At 42.2% G+C, this 16,791-nt stretch overlaps 2 protein-coding genes across 11 annotated transcripts in view; both read left to right on the top strand.

Moving 5' to 3' along the window:
• The window catches only part of mycbp2 (MYC binding protein 2), a 65,197-nt gene extending 57,773 nt beyond the window's left edge, over positions 1-7,424 (top strand). For all 10 annotated transcript variants that reach the window (XM_069663094.1, XM_069663095.1, XM_069663089.1 and 7 more), the window contains 15 exons: positions 72-152; positions 232-498; positions 1,945-2,228; positions 2,306-2,402; positions 2,522-2,641; positions 2,731-2,832; positions 2,920-3,048; positions 3,170-3,302; positions 3,435-3,538; positions 4,112-4,300; positions 4,399-4,506; positions 4,749-4,958; positions 5,036-5,143; positions 6,072-6,237; positions 6,360-7,424. In XM_069663094.1, coding sequence (XP_069519195.1) covers positions 72-152; positions 232-498; positions 1,945-2,228; positions 2,306-2,402; positions 2,522-2,641; positions 2,731-2,832; positions 2,920-3,048; positions 3,170-3,302; positions 3,435-3,538; positions 4,112-4,300; positions 4,399-4,506; positions 4,749-4,958; positions 5,036-5,143; positions 6,072-6,237; positions 6,360-6,475 — 2,214 coding nt within the window. In that variant the 3' untranslated portion in view covers positions 6,476-7,424. The remainder of the gene's footprint in view (positions 1-71; positions 153-231; positions 499-1,944; positions 2,229-2,305; positions 2,403-2,521; positions 2,642-2,730; positions 2,833-2,919; positions 3,049-3,169; positions 3,303-3,434; positions 3,539-4,111; positions 4,301-4,398; positions 4,507-4,748; positions 4,959-5,035; positions 5,144-6,071; positions 6,238-6,359) is intronic.
• A 1,084-nt stretch (positions 7,425-8,508) lies between these two features.
• On the top strand, positions 8,509-16,526 carry fbxl3a (F-box and leucine-rich repeat protein 3a). Its single transcript, XM_069663669.1, has 5 exons — positions 8,509-8,740; positions 10,219-10,620; positions 10,765-10,887; positions 11,680-11,851; positions 12,256-16,526. The coding sequence occupies exons 2-5, from the start codon at positions 10,219-10,221 to the stop codon at positions 12,894-12,896; spliced, it is 1,338 nt and encodes a 445-aa protein (XP_069519770.1). The 5' UTR covers positions 8,509-8,740; the 3' UTR covers positions 12,897-16,526.
• Positions 16,527-16,791: the final 265 nt, after the last annotated feature.

Below are 16,791 nucleotides of genomic sequence, written 5' to 3'. Positions count from 1 at the left end.
ATACTGTCTAACTGACTCAAATATATGACCTTTAACCTCATGTTTTACCCTCTTTATGTTTTTATGATCAGGTACCATCTGATGCTGACCTCAAAGAACACATGGTGGGAATCATCTTCAGCAGGAGCAAACTGACCAACCTCCAGAAACAGGTAAACACTTCCTAGCATCAGCCCACAGGAAGTTATTATAAACATAACCCCCTAACATAATTTATATATTTGTCTCTAGGTCTGTGCTCACATCGTCCAGGCAATCCGCATGGAGGCAACCCGTGTGAGGGAGGAGTGGGAGCACGCCATCTCCAGCAAAGAGAACGCTAACTCCCAGCCCAGTGACGATGACGCCTCCTCAGACGCCTACTGCTTCGAGCTCCTCTCCATGGTCCTGGCTCTGAGCGGCTCCAACGTGGGCCGCCAGTACCTCGCTCAGCAGCTAACACTCATGCAAGACCTGTTTTCTCTGCTGCACACGGCTTCCCCGAGAGTACAGAGACAGGTGGGCGGGCACACAAACACAAGTAGAAGTGTAGTAGGCGTTTCATTGTACTCTGTAAGATGGTGTTTTCTTGTAAACAAACAAATCTATGATCACATTATCGTTTTTTCAACTACACATACCTTGTGATTAACCTTGAGGTTGAGGGCATTTCCTGTCTTGTGAAACATTTGCCTGTGTATTTGCATGCATTAGTCCTTTTCGCTTGCAGACACAAAAAGAAACTGAGCCTTAAGCTGGAGATATAATCGCTTTTAACTACGCATTCGCGTGCGCATGATGGCTGCCCCACGTTCCTTGCACTCTGTTTGGAGCGTCAGCTGTGCATGCCCTTAAGAATTAACGCTAAGTGTACACAAGATGCAGTATGGACATGAGCAGTAGGGGCAGTGTAGAGGCAGAGGGGATGTGACAGGGTCAGCACAGCAGCAGGGACAACACTGGCAGAAAGTTCTGAAGAGAAGCTCATAAACCAAGACCGCAATAATCCACATCTGTACGATGTGTCATTACCTCTTCACAGCAACACACATGCCTGACAAAACAGCTGGAGACAGATAAGTTACATTTTAGAAGTCGATGTGGAAACCTGCAAAACTAAATGGAAATAAATCTGGGACTGTTACGTCCGTGCACGGAGGAACATGTTGAGTCGGGGTGGTGCCGACAGAGTGTTCTGTCCACCAAACACGCAAAAGCTGTCGCTTTAGCTGCAGTAATCTTTGAATGGCCATGAAAGTCTCCTCCTCGAGTGTCGCCATGTCTGTTGCTTACATCCCGCACATACGGTAGTTGCATACGAGCTCTCCTGTGTGCCCTCTAGAGGTATCCTCCAGGAACACGTGTAGTGCATAGACAAGTATGTGAACGATTACGTTCATGACGCAGCCGGTTGTGTACAGGGACTCAAGGTTAAAAAGCAGGTATATCTACGGCCTTAGTGTGAATATAAACTTCACAGGATACCTTTAACTTGCTATCCTGTTTAGTGATTTCATCTATTTGTGCTTCAGTCTGTCAGAAAATCTCTTAATCTAGAGACGCTACATGATGATGATATTGCAACAGAGTCAATCTTTTATTGAACTGTTATTTTCTCATGTTATAGAATAATCACTGCACTATACTGCTGTGCAAATGTTTAACTGTGAGTCATGAATCAATATTACCCTCTATACATGCAGATAGTCTTGATGTGGTCATGTGAGGTGAGATAGTTCTCCGGGGCTGACCTGCTGTTTGTATGCACAGACTGATAATTATTCAATGCCTTCTTTTATAGCATGTGACCCATGCAATGGCATTCAGTCAGTGCACAGTAAATTAATAACTGCTATTATAAAGTATATTTGTAAGTATGGATTTGTAAATGTTTAGGTAATTAAACCTCGGGACACATACAAATTACATTCCGGTTTGTCACCATCTGATCTCACCTCCTCTCAGGTCACATCACTGCTCAGACGCGTCCTTCCAGAAGTCACACCTGTGAGACTTGCCAGCATCATCGGGGTGAAGGCCCTGCCTCCGGCAGACATCAGTGACATCATCCATTCCACAGAAAAGGGCGACTGGAACAAGCTCTGCATCCTCGACATGTTCCTGGGCTGCATCGCCAAAGCCCTCACCGTGCAGCTCAAAGCCAAAGGCACCACCATCTCTGGCACGGCCGGCATGGCTGCAGGCAAAGGGGTCACTACCGTCACTCTGCCCATGATCTTTAACTCCAGGTGAGTTGGTTTAAAGTGATGTTATTATATGAGACTTAAACAACACAAGTTTGACTTTATTATTCTGCCATGTTTAGCTACATCCGCAGAGGGGAGAGCCACTGGTGGATGAAGGGCTCGACTCCTCCTCAGATAGCAGAGATCATCATAAAGCTGGTTAAAGACATGGCAGCTGTAAGTTTCCGTCTGTCTACAAGCTTAATTAGATATAGAACCAAATTTGCCACCTGATTAATTTTCATGGGGTTTTTTTGTAATTGGAAAAGTACCTCTAATACATCTGCTGCTTTCAGGGCCACCTCTCGGATGCTTGGTCCAGAGTCACCAAAAATGCAATAGCAGAGACCATCATAGCGCTGACCAAAATGGAGGAGGAGCATCGGTCTCCTGTTCGCTGTATCGCCACCACAAGGGTATGAAGTCAATTCAAATCATCATCAAGTCATTAAACAAACGCTAATAGATAAGATTTTCATATATTGCATCATGTTTTGTCTCATAGCTGTGGCTGGCCCTAGCTTCCCTGTGCGTGCTGGATCAGGATCATGTCGACAGGCTGTCCTCCGGTCGCTGGATGGGCAAAGATGGACAGCAGAAGCAGATGGTGAGAGCGATATAAAAGGATAAGAGCTACACTCTGTGAAAACAATCAAAAGAATAACACGTTGAATTCCTCCTCTCCTCTCCACAGCCCATGTGTGACAACCATGACGACGGTGAGACGGCAGCCATCATCCTGTGTAACATGTGCGGGAACCTCTGCACTGACTGCGACCGCTTCCTCCACCTGCACCGACGCACGCGCTCCCACCAGAGACAGGTGGGCATCCAGTGAAACACCTTGAAGTGCTTTTTGCATGATCTGTAATCTTAACTGTTAATTGAATTTTAATGGAGAAGAATGAGCTGGCGTTTAATCAAATCTCTATGGCTGCTTTCAGGTGTTCAAGGAGGAAGAGGAGGCCATAAAGGTGGATCTCCATGAAGGCTGCGGGAGGACCAAGCTCTTCTGGCTCATGGCTCTGGCCGACTCTAAGACCATGAAGGCCATGGTGGAGTTTAGAGAGCACACAGGTAACAACGCAGCAGACAAAACCATCATTCATTTTGCATGAATAGGACTGTCAGTTTCACCTCCAGAACTCTCTTAATGGCTTCCCTCAGTGCGTCTATGTCTACTTTGACACTAGTCTGTTATTCTTGCAGGTAAACCAGCATCCAGCAGCTCAGACGCCTGCAGGTTCTGTGGTACGAGGAATGGAACTGAGCTGTCTGCGGTGGGCAGTGTCTGCTCAGACCCAGACTGCCAGGTATTTAACTATTAACAAGGAGACTATAACCTCAGATTGCACCTGAAAGTTGTAATCTTGAAGATCTCAGTTTCGTTCTCTTTGGCGGCACCTTCATCCGAGCGTCGAGTTTGTTTCTTTTTCTTTGGGTTTTCACTTTTTTTGAAGTTGTATCTGTAGTCATCCATCTTTTCTTTGTTTGTTCAGCCATAGTAGATTACTGTTTACTCGCAACACTTGGGCTGGGCGCCGCTTGTGATTTTATCCGCGAAAGTCGCACCAGACCCCCATTCCGTAATTCTGCATATACAAAGGCTTTCATTAGCGGGCCATAGGCTCAATCACCATTGTGTTACCTCATTTGGCGATACTTAGTGACTTAACAGACATTTATTTACATGAAAATCTCTGAGATTATTACTTTAATGTATAAAAAACAATGTTTAAGATTATTTCTGATACTTGAGAAGATGAGTTGAAGCATCTCCTTCTTTGAGAACAAATGTATCGTTCTCGGCAATGTTGAGTTATGTAGTAGAGTTTATGTTTTGTAAATACTGTACCTCACCGGTTCCACATGTGTTACTCCCTCAGGAGTATGCTAAACTAGCCTGCAGTAAAACTCACCCTTGTGGGCACCCCTGTGGAGGAGTGAAGAACGAGGAGACCTGCCTTCCATGTCTGCACGGCTGCGACAAGAACACTAGCTGTCTGAAACAGGATGCAGATGACATGTGTATGATCTGCTTCACAGAGGCGCTCTCTGCTGCTCCTGCAGTACAGGTAGCTCTAAATATAAGGGATTGTTTTCTATTAGCTGCAAGAGTTACACACGTATTCGTTTCTCATTTAATGTTATAACTGTTTGTGTCTGTTTTCAGCTGGACTGCACTCATGTGTTCCACCTTCAGTGCACTCGTCGTGTTCTTGAAAACCGCTGGCTCGGGCCCAGAATCACGTTTGGGTTCATGTTGTGTCCCATCTGTAAGGTAAGATGTCCCCTCAGCCGCTCTGACTGAAGAGATTAACACACAACAAAGAGGTTGAAACAGTTTTCACCACGCCCTAAAGGTTGAATGAGCTCAGTTTACGTAAAGCTTACCTCACTGTGTGGCTTTAATCTGTGTGCTTTGACGTCTTTGTCATCCCTGTGACATGCTGATGACACTTACTGTAAACTCAACAGAACTACCTTCATGGCTGATTTGTTTGTTTTATTGTTTGCCTCCAGAACAAAATAAACCACTCTGTGATCAAGGACCTGCTTGACCCCATCAAGGAGCTATATGAGGACGTGAGGAGGAAGGCTCTGATGAGGCTGGAGTACGAGGGTCTGCATAAGAGCGAGGCAATAACGACACCAGGGGCACGTTTCCATAATGACCCTGCAGGCTTTGCCATGAACAGATATGCATACTATGTCTGCTTCAAGTGCAAGAAGGTAATCCATAGACCAATGTTTACTTCTTTTTTTATGTTGTTTAAGGGTGGAGGATTAATGGCTTCTCTTTTCTTCAGGCTTATTTTGGAGGCGAGGCTCGCTGCGATGCGGAGGCAGGTCAGGGCGATGACTACGACCCCAGTGAGCTGATCTGTGGAGCATGCTCAGATGTGTCGAGGGCTCAGGTGGGTAAACGATGCCTGTGAGGATCCTGGATTTTACTGTAGTTTTTGTCAGTACACTTAATCTCATGCCATGATATTAGGGAAGTCTGCCATCTAAATGCATTAAGCTGGAATAGTTTTTATTACTACCTTTTGTGTATACATGCTTTACAGGTGGAAAAAAAGTTGGTAGTGATGAAAACAAACTTTACAAAAGCATAAAAAAGGTATTAAGAAAACAAAATAAAAACATATATGTTGCATATGGGGGCTGCACGGTGGTTAGCGCTGATGCCTCACAGCGAGAAGGTTTCCAGTTCGAGTCCCGGTTCGGATGAAGTGGGCCTTTCTGTGTGGAGTGTGCACGTTCTCCCTGTGCATGCGTGGGTTCCCTCCGGTTACTCCAGCTTCCTCCCGCAGACATGCTCGTTGGGTTCATCGGTGACTCTAAATTGCCCATAGGTGTGAATGTGTCAGCCCTGGCAAACAGTCAACCACAGCCTCTCGCCCAGTGACAGCTGGGATAGACTCCAGCCCTGGATGGGTGGATGCTGAATGGCTACGTCTTGTATTTCATTGTGCAACCCTCTATTATGTAACGACAAATGAATTATCTTCAACCTTGTATCAGCAGGCGATTAGCTTAGCTTTGCAGAAAGACTGGAAATGGGAGAGTGGTTCACTTGGCTTTGTATGTTTAATCTAGGTTGTTTAATCCGTATAAAATACTGCAGAAAAGTAGAAGAATAAAAACGTGAACTTGTGATTTTTGAATGTCATTCTCTGCCGGGGACAGTGACCTCCTTGAGTCTTGACTGCAGATATGAAACTGGTTTCAATCTTCTCATCTCAGTTATTTCAACTATTGCTTAACTGTTCTTTTCAAATGGTGGTTATCTGTTCAAATTGTTATCCCTCGATCTGATGATTTTTGTTTCCGTTTTACCAGATGTGCTCAAAGCACGGCACAGACTTCCTGGAGTATAAATGCCGGTACTGCTGTTCTGTGGCTGTTTTCTTCTGCTTTGGCACCACACACTTCTGCAACGCCTGCCATGACGACTTCCAGAGGATGACCAGCGTCCCCAAGGAGGAACTGCCCCATTGTCCTGCAGGTGCTTAATGATTCTGTTGACGACACTCTTACGGAAAATGTTAAATTATTCACAGTGCGGATGACTGACTGATATGACTATAAGGATAACTAAGTGAAATGCTCTTGTTCTTTCTATCACAGGGCCCAAAGGCAAGCAGCTGGAGGGAACTGAGTGCCCTCTGCATGTGGTTCACCCTCCGACAGGGGAGGAGTTCGCTCTGGGCTGTGGGGTGTGCAGAAACGCCCACACCTTCTAAACATAACAAAGACTTTAACTGAAAACCAGTCTGTCTACTGTGATTCCTGGCTTCAGCCGAAGCTCAGCGGTGAAGCTTGGCTCTTGCATTCGTCAAGTCTCCTGGACACTGGACCAGGTTTCTGCTCTCACGCCAAGAGTCCTCAGGTCCGCTCCTCTACCAACATCAGTATCCGGGCTCCGCTACAAACACACAAGCTGGATGCAGAGTAACCTGAATGAAAAAAAGAACAATAGAAATTTAAAAAAGAAGAAAAAAAGAAAATAACTTGTGACGTGTTTGCATGCGGCCGTTGTATTCCCTCGGCTTCTATAGACGTTGCACACCTCCTGATCACTGAAGTGTAACATTGAATATGAAATAAATTTGCTTAAAGGCAACTGTGGATCAGAGTGGGTTTAAAAAAAGGAACAGGCCGTATTTCCAGCTTCCTAACTATAAATTTAAAATATTGTTGTATGTAAACTTTTTTCGTAATCTTGTACAGTATTCTCCACTGTCAAGTGCATCATGGGTTGACGGACAAAAAAAACGATAAGTGGGTGGATAAGACTGTTAAGAATATTATGTTCGGGAGGAAAATAGTGTACGATTTATCTAATCTTGTATATAATGATACTATTCAAAATAGCTGTATTCCGAAGTTGCTACTCTTCACTTCAGTTTTGTTTGATATTCTGGGTTATGTTTTGAGCCAGAACTTTTAATGAAGTGCAATACTGGGTGTGCCTCCTATTTTGCAGCTGTTTAACCTATGGAATGTATGTCAATAAAGCCACTGTACATTTTTATACAGTAGACAGTTGTGATTCCCCCTCTTCTAAATGTCAGATCTCTTCTGTTGTCTGGAAATGAGAAGGAGGAGCCTGGCGCCTGCAGTGAATGAAGGTGGATGTAAATCCTATTAGCAGCTCTGTCAAGATAAAAAAAAAAAAAAAAAGTACCAAAATCCTACAGTAATACAAAAACAAACAAAAGACCTCACAGTGAGACTGATTACAGCTGAATGATTGGAGGGGGCCAGTCTTCACACCAAATAAAATCTGTGCACCTGTAATGCTTTTCCCTAGTAGGAGGCAGGGGGATTGGGGGAGGGTGGGGGGGTCAGGGAGAGTGTTGGAAAAAAAGCAGCTGCTGTTATATAAAAAAGCTTAATACTTGTGAATCTGCTCTGTAATATCTGTGGTGGATGGAGTTGAATGGTAATAAACCAGGTTCTCTGTTTCGCAAAGTATAAACTGTGTCATTTTTTAATGAGTGTTGAAATTATTTTTTACCCAATGCAGCTGTTGGCTTTTAATTGTTATATATTAAACACAGGACAGGGCCAAATCAAGAAGGTCTTTAATAGTGTAGATCATTGCTATAAATACCTTCGCAGCTCTGCAGAGACTACGAAAACAAAATGAAGTGTCACTCCTACATTTGTTTCCTTGTACAGAGTTGCATAACTTATTTAGTCAGGTCTCAAAGAATGGCAAATTTACTCGACTTTTTTGCTATACTTTTATAAAGTCTAGTGTGTATAGTAAACCTCTATAAAATTGTATGCGTTTTGTCTATGAAGATTCACCAGAGTTCACTAAAATTACCAAAGTATCAGGAAATGTATCTGTTCTGCACTTACCTGATGTTTTATTTGTTTTACCCATATAGTGGCAGTTTCACATTTTATGAAATATCAGACAATTAAAATATGTAGAACTTATAATGTTTTACAAGTCAATGAGACATGAAACAGACACTAAAAATATAATTTAAAGTGTGAAGAGGTTTTTTTTTATATCTATATGAAATTGAAAAAGAGTTTTCTGAGCAGTTTCTCCATGTATAACAGATTATAAAAACATCCAGAACAGATAACCGAGGAACAAGACAGGATATGTGTGTAGATTTTTGACTGTAGGGTGAGTAATCATTCGAACATTCACGATCTTTTCCAACAGCCATTTCGCATTGCAATGTCCCATGATGCACCACTCCTGTCACAACAACACTTCGCCATTTCAGAATTGGGGGGGCTGTAACTCCCGCGAAGGAATTAGGTCAGCCGAGCGGAGGTGCCAGGCTCCGGTCGTCTCTTCATTGAAAACATCTCTTACCTCGTCTTCTCTATTCTCAGACGGCTTGGTTTTTTGTGTTCCGATGCGTTTTATTTGGCTGGTGCGAATGAGTTTTTCCAGTGTTGGACCGGGCTGAAGTGTCAAGTCAGAAGTCGGATTTTCCTGCTAACAGCTAGTAAGCTAGCTGTGTGTAAACAACAAGGTAGGCTGGGGTGGCCAAGCTGGCTAATGTGCTGTAGATAGGTAAACTAGAAAGTATCTATATGTGAAACTATCTCATGATCTATCTTTAACTTAAGTTTTGAATGTGGCTAAAGTATCATTTGGCATTATAAGTTTGCTAGATAGCTAACGTGAAACATGCTAACTAAGCTAACGGCTGCATTAAGACTCGCTGTTACTCCATAAGTTAATTCAACTTTTTCACATGTTCATAAGCAGTTTATGTTTTGTTAACGCTAAGAAATATGCTGTTTATTCAATTTCCCCCGAGCGTTGGTGCAGCTTGAAAAGTTACACAGTCAGCAACTTATAACTGAATCAGACGTGTTACCCTGCGGACTACATCAATATATTGACGGGTACCTCACCAGGTATGGCCTTCGGCTAATGTAGCTTCACAATATATCACGCAGCTGACGCGTTTCTAATGAAATGAAACAAGCAATATCAGAGCTTACATTGATCATAACTTAGTTATAAGTTGTTGCGTAATAGTTTATAAATTATATTGCAACCATCTACCTCTTGAATATAACCTGATTCATAACAATATTTAAGTGTTGTTGTGTTTGTTATTTAAAATAATGTATGTAATAATGTTTATATATACATATTAGGGTTGGACGATCGGCATTGGCAGATATGTCATTATTCTGCCGATATTTTCCACCGATAAACGCTTTAATGTACGTTAATTAATGAATTCGTTGTATGTATCAAACTGATTATGATAATTTTATTGAGAGAATAGGACAAATTTAGATGGTTAAAACTTTACATCTCTAAAACCAAAAAGTGAGAAACATATTTACAACACAAGGAAATTAAGCCCCTAAAAACCTTGATACGGATGTACATTAGATTAAGAAAAGTCAGCAAGGCTGCCAAACATATACATACATTTACAGTTATATATTTAAGTACAGAGACTAATATAACATTTCAAAAGAAGACATTTATTCATACAAAGTAAGAAAATTGAACGAGCAGGATGATGAGAATGATATGGAAACATAAATAATATAATTCATTGAGACCAATTTGCCTGTTTGGATTGGCACTCTTGGTGTCATGCGTGCGTGCAATCAACACACAGTTGTGACTCAAGTAACAATAAACCCTAACCACATGTTTTTTGGACCTTGTAGCCATTTCAAGAGTTCATTCATTCTGCTTTAATCAACACTAAGAGATCTGAATCTGACTGTGAGTAGCTTATGTGAACAATAATCGCTGTGTCATGTCCACACTAAATACTTACATGAATAGGAACTACTTTTTAAATAGTCGTAGGGTTCAGTCAACCCAAAACATGCGCTGTCAAGATCTGCTTTCACACCAGTTTGGGTTAAACTAAACTGACGTATACGTTTATAAATTACATGATACTGGTGTAGTAGTGTAGTCAGTGTTTTTCCATGATGGACTAAAACAAGCTTATTATCTTTATTTTCTCAGATGAAGAGGGTGAAAGGAGGAGAGGAGGGCAGCGACAGCTCCCCCAGTAAGAACCCAACTGAGGCTTGCAAGAAGGTGCGGAAGCAGATGAGTGAGGAGGCGGAGGCGGAGGCTCTGGCGGAGGCTTTAGCGGTGGCCAGTGAGCCAACAGACAGCGACTGGGCCCGACTACCTCAGGAGCTCCTGTTGCACATCTTCCAGTATCTCCCGCTGCTGGACCGGGCTTACGCCTCTCAGGTGTGCCGCGGCTGGAACCAGGCTTTCCACATGCCTGAGCTGTGGAGGTGTTTTGAGTTTGAGCTAAACCAGCCGGCCAGCTCTTACCTGAAAGCCACACATCCGGACCTCATCAAGCAGATCATAAAGAGGCACTCCAACCACCTGCAGTATGTCAGCTTCAAGGTAAGAGTGGAAAAGCAGTTGTGTCTCTAAAATTAGGCAGCCTGATTCTGGGTTTCAGTGTTTACAATTTGCATGCACCATCTGGTTTCATATTAAGTTTTGATGTTCCTGAAATGACATGTAATCTTTGTTTTGTATTCCCAGGTTGACAGCAGTACAGAGTCTGCAGAGGCGGCATGTGACATTCTTTCACAGCTGGTGAACTGCTCACTGAAGACCTTGGGGCTCATCTCTACAGCCAGGCCCAGTTTCATGGAGGTTCCAAAGGTATAACTTACATAAAACAGGAGGGGTCTGGGTTTTATAGTATCCTGTCAACTTTCCTATAAACTGCTAATGCCATTCCCATGGTTGTATCCTTAAAGTTGTAGCTGCTTAAAAGTTAGCTGAAAAGGTCGTTTTTGTGTCTCTTCTTATCTGAGTATCAAGCTGAGAAAAGCAGTGTTTGTTCTCATGCGTGGCCAAGGACAGAGATGTTATTACTCTGAAGGCCTCAGGGCACAGGATGTTATTTTTGCTTGTGTTATTTCGTCTATTTCAGTGCAAAAGCTTTATTTTGTCTCTCTGAGTCCACTGAGATGCTTTCAATGACCTCTTGAAAATCATACCACCCTCGGATTTGGTTATCAGTGTATCAGGTAGTTTATGACGTAAAGGTTAACAATCATTGAAACTTGAAACTTCCACACACACATGGACTGTCTTTGTGTCCCTGGGTTCTTCACATACCGTTTTTTAAGGACAACAGATCTGCCACTGTCCCTTTTTTTATGTTGACTTAATATTTGCCTTAAAAAAACATCCTGAAAAACTCAGATAATTATACTTTGAATTACGAGTGATTCATTAGCACTTGGTTTTTCATGCTACTAATCTGTGTTTATCTCCAAGACAGATTGAAACAGAAAATACCTTAATATGCACAGATTATATGAGCCACCTTTATTCCAACATGGCCACTGGAAGCTGAGACCTGCCATCTCGGTAACCCTTTGTTAAAGCCACGCTGAGGCTCTTGAGAGTATTATAATTCACTGTACCATCTTTGTCCTCCCACAGTCTCATTTCATCTCAGCTCTGACTGTCGTGTTCGTGAACTCCAAGTCGTTGTCTTCGCTGAAGATTGACGACACGCCAGTGGACGATCCGTCCCTGAAGGTGCTGGTGGCCAACAACAGCGACACCCTGAAGCTGCTGAAGATGAGCAGCTGCCCTCACGTTTCCCCAGCAGGTAAAAAAATCTCCCGTTGCTGTTTCAGTGTGTTCGCTGAGAGGAGCAGTGTCACATGTTCGTTTGTTTTTGTGGTTATTGGATGATATCCAAAGCTGAATGTTCGTAAGCCATGCTTATGTTGCAATTTCATTACAATGTTTTGATTTCCTATTTGAATGGATGTGTTTTCCATCCAATGGTTTATTCAGAGCCTGTAATTACCCTGTCTGCCCGCACACAGACGTCGCATGATACATTATAAATGAACTGTTCTGTGGTTATCCGGTTCTCCATACATTTTCCTGGAACAGTTTTTTAAAGCTAGCTGTTATTATGACCGTTGATTCAACTGATGCAGCTTGAAGATCTCTTCCTGTTAATTACCATGTTTTAAATTAAAAACAATCTGTCTGTATGTGTAGGGATCCTGTGTGTGGCCGACCAGTGTCACGGGCTGAGAGAGCTCGCTCTAAACTACCACCTCCTGAGTGACGAGCTCCTGCTGGCCCTCTCCTCTGAGAAACACGTCCACCTGGAGCACCTGAGGATCGACGTGGTGAGCGAGAACCCCGGCCAGCACTTCCACACCATCAAGAAGAGCAGCTGGGACGCCATGGTGCGGCACTCGCCCAAGTTCAACCTGGTCATGTACTTCTTCCTCTATGAGGACGAGTTCGGCCCTTTCTTTAACGAGGAGATCCCCGTCACTCACCTCTATTTCGGCCGCTCCGTCAGTAAGGAGGTGCTCGGACGCGTCGGCCTCCACTGCCCCCGTCTGGTGGAGCTGGTGGTGTGCGCCAACGGCCTGCGTCCTCTGGATGAAGAGCTGATCCGCATCGCCAAGCACTGCACGCAGCTGTCGGCCATCGGCCTGGGCGAGTGCGAGGTCTCCTGCAGCGCGTTTGTGGAGTTTGTCAAGATGTGCGGGCGGAGGCTCTCCCAGCTGTCCATCATGGAGGAGGTGCTGATTCCCGATCACAAATACAGCCTGGATGAGATCCACTGGGAGGTTTCTAAGCACCTGGGCCGGGTTTGGTTCCCGGACATGATGCCCACCTGGTAAAGTGAAGCCAAAGAGGCGCACAAGAGTTCAGGTTGTGGTGTGGAACATTTGTGTTTGCGTTGGAAAGCCTTTTAACGCTGTGGTGGAATGTTTGGTGCCAACTGGGAGAGCTTAAACTTGCTGAACTCCTGCGTGGAGTTCAGAGTGGGGATATAATGTGGCGCCTGACTGCCACACAATGTTATCATGTCATGCGAACGCAACAGAAATCTCTGCCTGTTAGCTTTAACATGGACCGTGGAATCCTGCTTTGCTTAATCCGGAGACGAGTCGTCACGCCGGCTTCTTCAACTAATAAACGATCAGCACAGAGCAGTTCAGGGGGAATACACGACTAAAAAAAGCAATGTTTTATAACTACAAATTGAGTTATATGGACATCGTAGTCTGGTTATGATAATCTATTATATGAGAGTTGTCCGTGTGCGTGAGTGGGATTGTACGTATGCAAGTGTATGGTGTGTTCAAGTGTTTTTTAACATTGTGGAGTAATTTGGGACGATGAGGTGCACAATTGCATGTTGTTACACTACCACTTGGCCTACTTAAATCCAGATAGCAGCTCTGCACTCTAACAATATATGGCATTGGAGGTTTCCATATAGCTTTTTTTGTACATAGTATTTGACTGGCCGCGTTTGCCAGCTGTAGTCAAAGGAGAGTCTTTAATTTTGCAGAGGAGTGGCTGGGTCCTACACCTTCTTTTAGAGTAATTTAAACAGAAAGAGCTGCAGTGGTGTTCGAAGACATCGTGCTTTCCCTCCGCGAGCGAGCTCAATCGTGCGTCGGAGAAAGAAAATAGTTGAAAATGTGGAAGTTTGGAGGAAACGGAAACGTGTATATAAGTCTGTCTTTGTGATGTGAAGGTGAACAGTGTCGATTGATGTCATGGATTTTTACTTTCTCCATTTTTACGTCCTGCATCACAAATCACATCGGCTCGACAAAATTCGTTTCTCAGTTTCGTGTACAGTCGTAGATTTTTTTTAAGCACCTTACATGAATACCAAATGACAGTCTGGACAAACACAGTCCTTCTGCTCTGATGAAACTAAGAAAACAATCTTTATAATCCTCCATATTAACTCTGTACTGGGGCTCTGTTGAATCAGAAACTTAGGACAGTTATTGAAGTAATAAAGATATAACTACTAATAAAAATAGAGATATATGTAAATAAAATTAGCGCACAGAATTATCTGAATTGGAGGTAGATATCGGCGAGTCCCCCACCTTCATATACAGATTGCTTTGTAATGATTTTAAGTTTAGTCTGCAGTTTGCAGTGCACTCTGGGAAGGCAAAACAACCCCCTTGTGTCGCTCAGGTGCATTAAATATTTCCTAAATAGGTTTCATTAATATCTTCTGCTATTTGCCTGTTCAAGCTCTAAACCTTTTTGTGAATATCTGCCCTCCTGTTATTATTAGTCCACATTTACTCCGTATCGTGTCGCCACATCGTACGTACAGGAGAGGAAGCAGAATTCATGTTTTCATGACAAAAACTCCGTCTTTAAAGATATCACTAGTCCAAAAGAAAAACATCCATTCATTTCAGTCGCAGAGATTTGGCAAGTCAGATGAGTGAAACAAACTTTTTTCCTTTAAGAAGGAAGTCAAATGCATCTGTATATAAAACGCTGTGTGTTTGATTATTATGAATAGAAATGTACTTATTTCTTTATTTCGCCCTCTGTCGGGGTTTGAAGTTTCCTTAACCGGGCGGCTCGTGTCTTTTATAAAACCAGAGTGCGAGTTATCCTTTACTAGATGGATCTTTTTCATACCGTAGTCACTAGAGAAGATAAGCTGTGTAATTTATTGATATGGATTCTGCTTTTGTAATTTGTGTTTTTCAGTTATACAAAAAGAAGCAATCAATATAACCAGCAAGCTGAACCAGCAGCGAGATTAGTGTATTTGGTTTCGACACTTCCATCTCTGTCACAAGGTTTTTTTTTGTTTTTGCATGCAGGTTGTCCAAAACTTTTCAGTCCACAGACTTTGAATCATAATCAAAACACAGGAGAAATTTTACTTTACCACTGATTGAAAAAACAAAACACAAGTTTAGTTTTTTCAATTAGTGGTAACAGTAAAAAAAATAGTTTTTATGTGGAATTTAAGGAAGAAAAAGTGGTGCGGACTTTCATGGCTGTATGTTAACGTCACCAGATCTGAATCCTGCTGATCATCTTAATAAAATAATCAAATTTAACATCAGACTTAACTGGACAGCATGTTAGGGCTATTATAGGTTGAGAAGACAAATTACAGAGCCAGAGAGGGGAGTAATAATCAAAGAAAAAATGCCCTAAACATACAAGAAAAGAAATCTTCTCTTGGATTCTGACGCTTCAAACGTGTGGAAAGAAACTCTTGCAAAGTGAAGCAATGAGGTTCCTTGACCAGAAAGACATTTTGTTTCCATTTGTTAATTTGTGACTTTAAAGAATATCTTAAAATGTTTTAGTGTAAACTTTGTACCTTAATCTGAGAAATTCAGAGTTTTTTCTCTATATTTTATTCTAATTTCTGAACAATTGCTCTACAGTGCTGTTTGTATAAATTGGATCTGTCATAAAATCAAGAATGTAAATCGCACCGGAATATAAAACACGAATGTTTTGGGGGAAAAGGTTTTCTATAGATATTTATTAAAAAAAACATGTATTCAGGTTATTTCAACACTATTTTAGTTTATTTTAAAACACGAATTATAGCCTACCATCTGTCGCCATGTCGAGTTCGCAATCCTACTTTAACGTCTCTATATAAGTTGACTGTATATATAGATTGACGATGCGTCTCCATCTGCTCTCACTGTACAAAATAGATGCCAAAATAACCCCTGTGATAGGCACTGCCATCTTGCGATGGTGACGTCATTTGGAGCCAGAGCTGCGCAGTAGAGATCAGCAGGTGAAGACGCCGTATCCACTTCCGCTAACCAAAACACACACTTAACTTACCGAAACAAACAGCAAGAATCCCGAGAATATAGTCAAAAAGTTATCAGTAGTGGGGAAAAGTTTTGGACAACCCTGCATGTCAATAGGACCTGTAGATAACCCAGGTTCTTTCTGTCATGCTTCATCTTATCCACGTCATTTATTATTTCTTACAGCCAAACAGTGACGTAGACTAAAACTGACACACTTATTGCAGGAAGTGCAAACTTTCTGAATGGAGCTAACACAGCCTATCCATAGAATTGGTCTGTTATCATTGAAGTAGAAACCTGTGCTGATTGTCTGTGCTCATGTACATTAGCATCTCAATGGTACAGTGACATATCTCCTGATTATTTCGCATAAACTGTGCAGTGCATTAAACGGTTGCCGTGACAGCAGCTCTTAACGTGAAGGTTGTGTCTCGATACTTTTCTGGTTTTAATCATTTTCCTGTCGTCTTTATTGGAAAACTTAAATACAGCTATCTTAACCTCAGATGGTCCGCAGTAAGTTTTATTAGGATTAAACTGGTGTTGATACCGCTGTCCTTTAGTTTTACTTCTGTATGGCAAAATGCTCTGTCTACTTTGCTTTACTGCTGGTCACCTGTCTTGAAATAAAATGATTGGTTTGGACATGTGATCTTATACTGGTAATAAAAATTTGTGAATGTACTTTTTTGCTTCTGTCATTTCTTTATTTACCAAACAAGTGGTTAAAAATAATCTTCATATGTAAACACTGTACAGATCTGAAAGCAAAACATCAAGGCCTGAACTGATGTCGCTTATGGACATTATTATTGGAACACTCATCAAGATTTACACAAATTACAGGCAGTTTTTAGTTCTTATCTGTGACATTAAAAGTTTAAAAACAATAAAAATTGAAAAGAAAATGAAATATGAAATACATGAGACAGATCCGATCACTCAGGCC

Source organism: Semicossyphus pulcher, unplaced genomic scaffold, assembly GCF_022749685.1.
Source record: "Semicossyphus pulcher isolate SPU_LCO1_2020_fin unplaced genomic scaffold, fSemPul1.0.p SCAF_15, whole genome shotgun sequence".
Classification (NCBI taxonomy): domain Eukaryota; kingdom Metazoa; phylum Chordata; class Actinopteri; order Labriformes; family Labridae; genus Semicossyphus; species Semicossyphus pulcher.
Note: the sequence above shows the minus strand (reverse complement) of the source record. Positions and strands in the feature narration are given on the sequence as shown.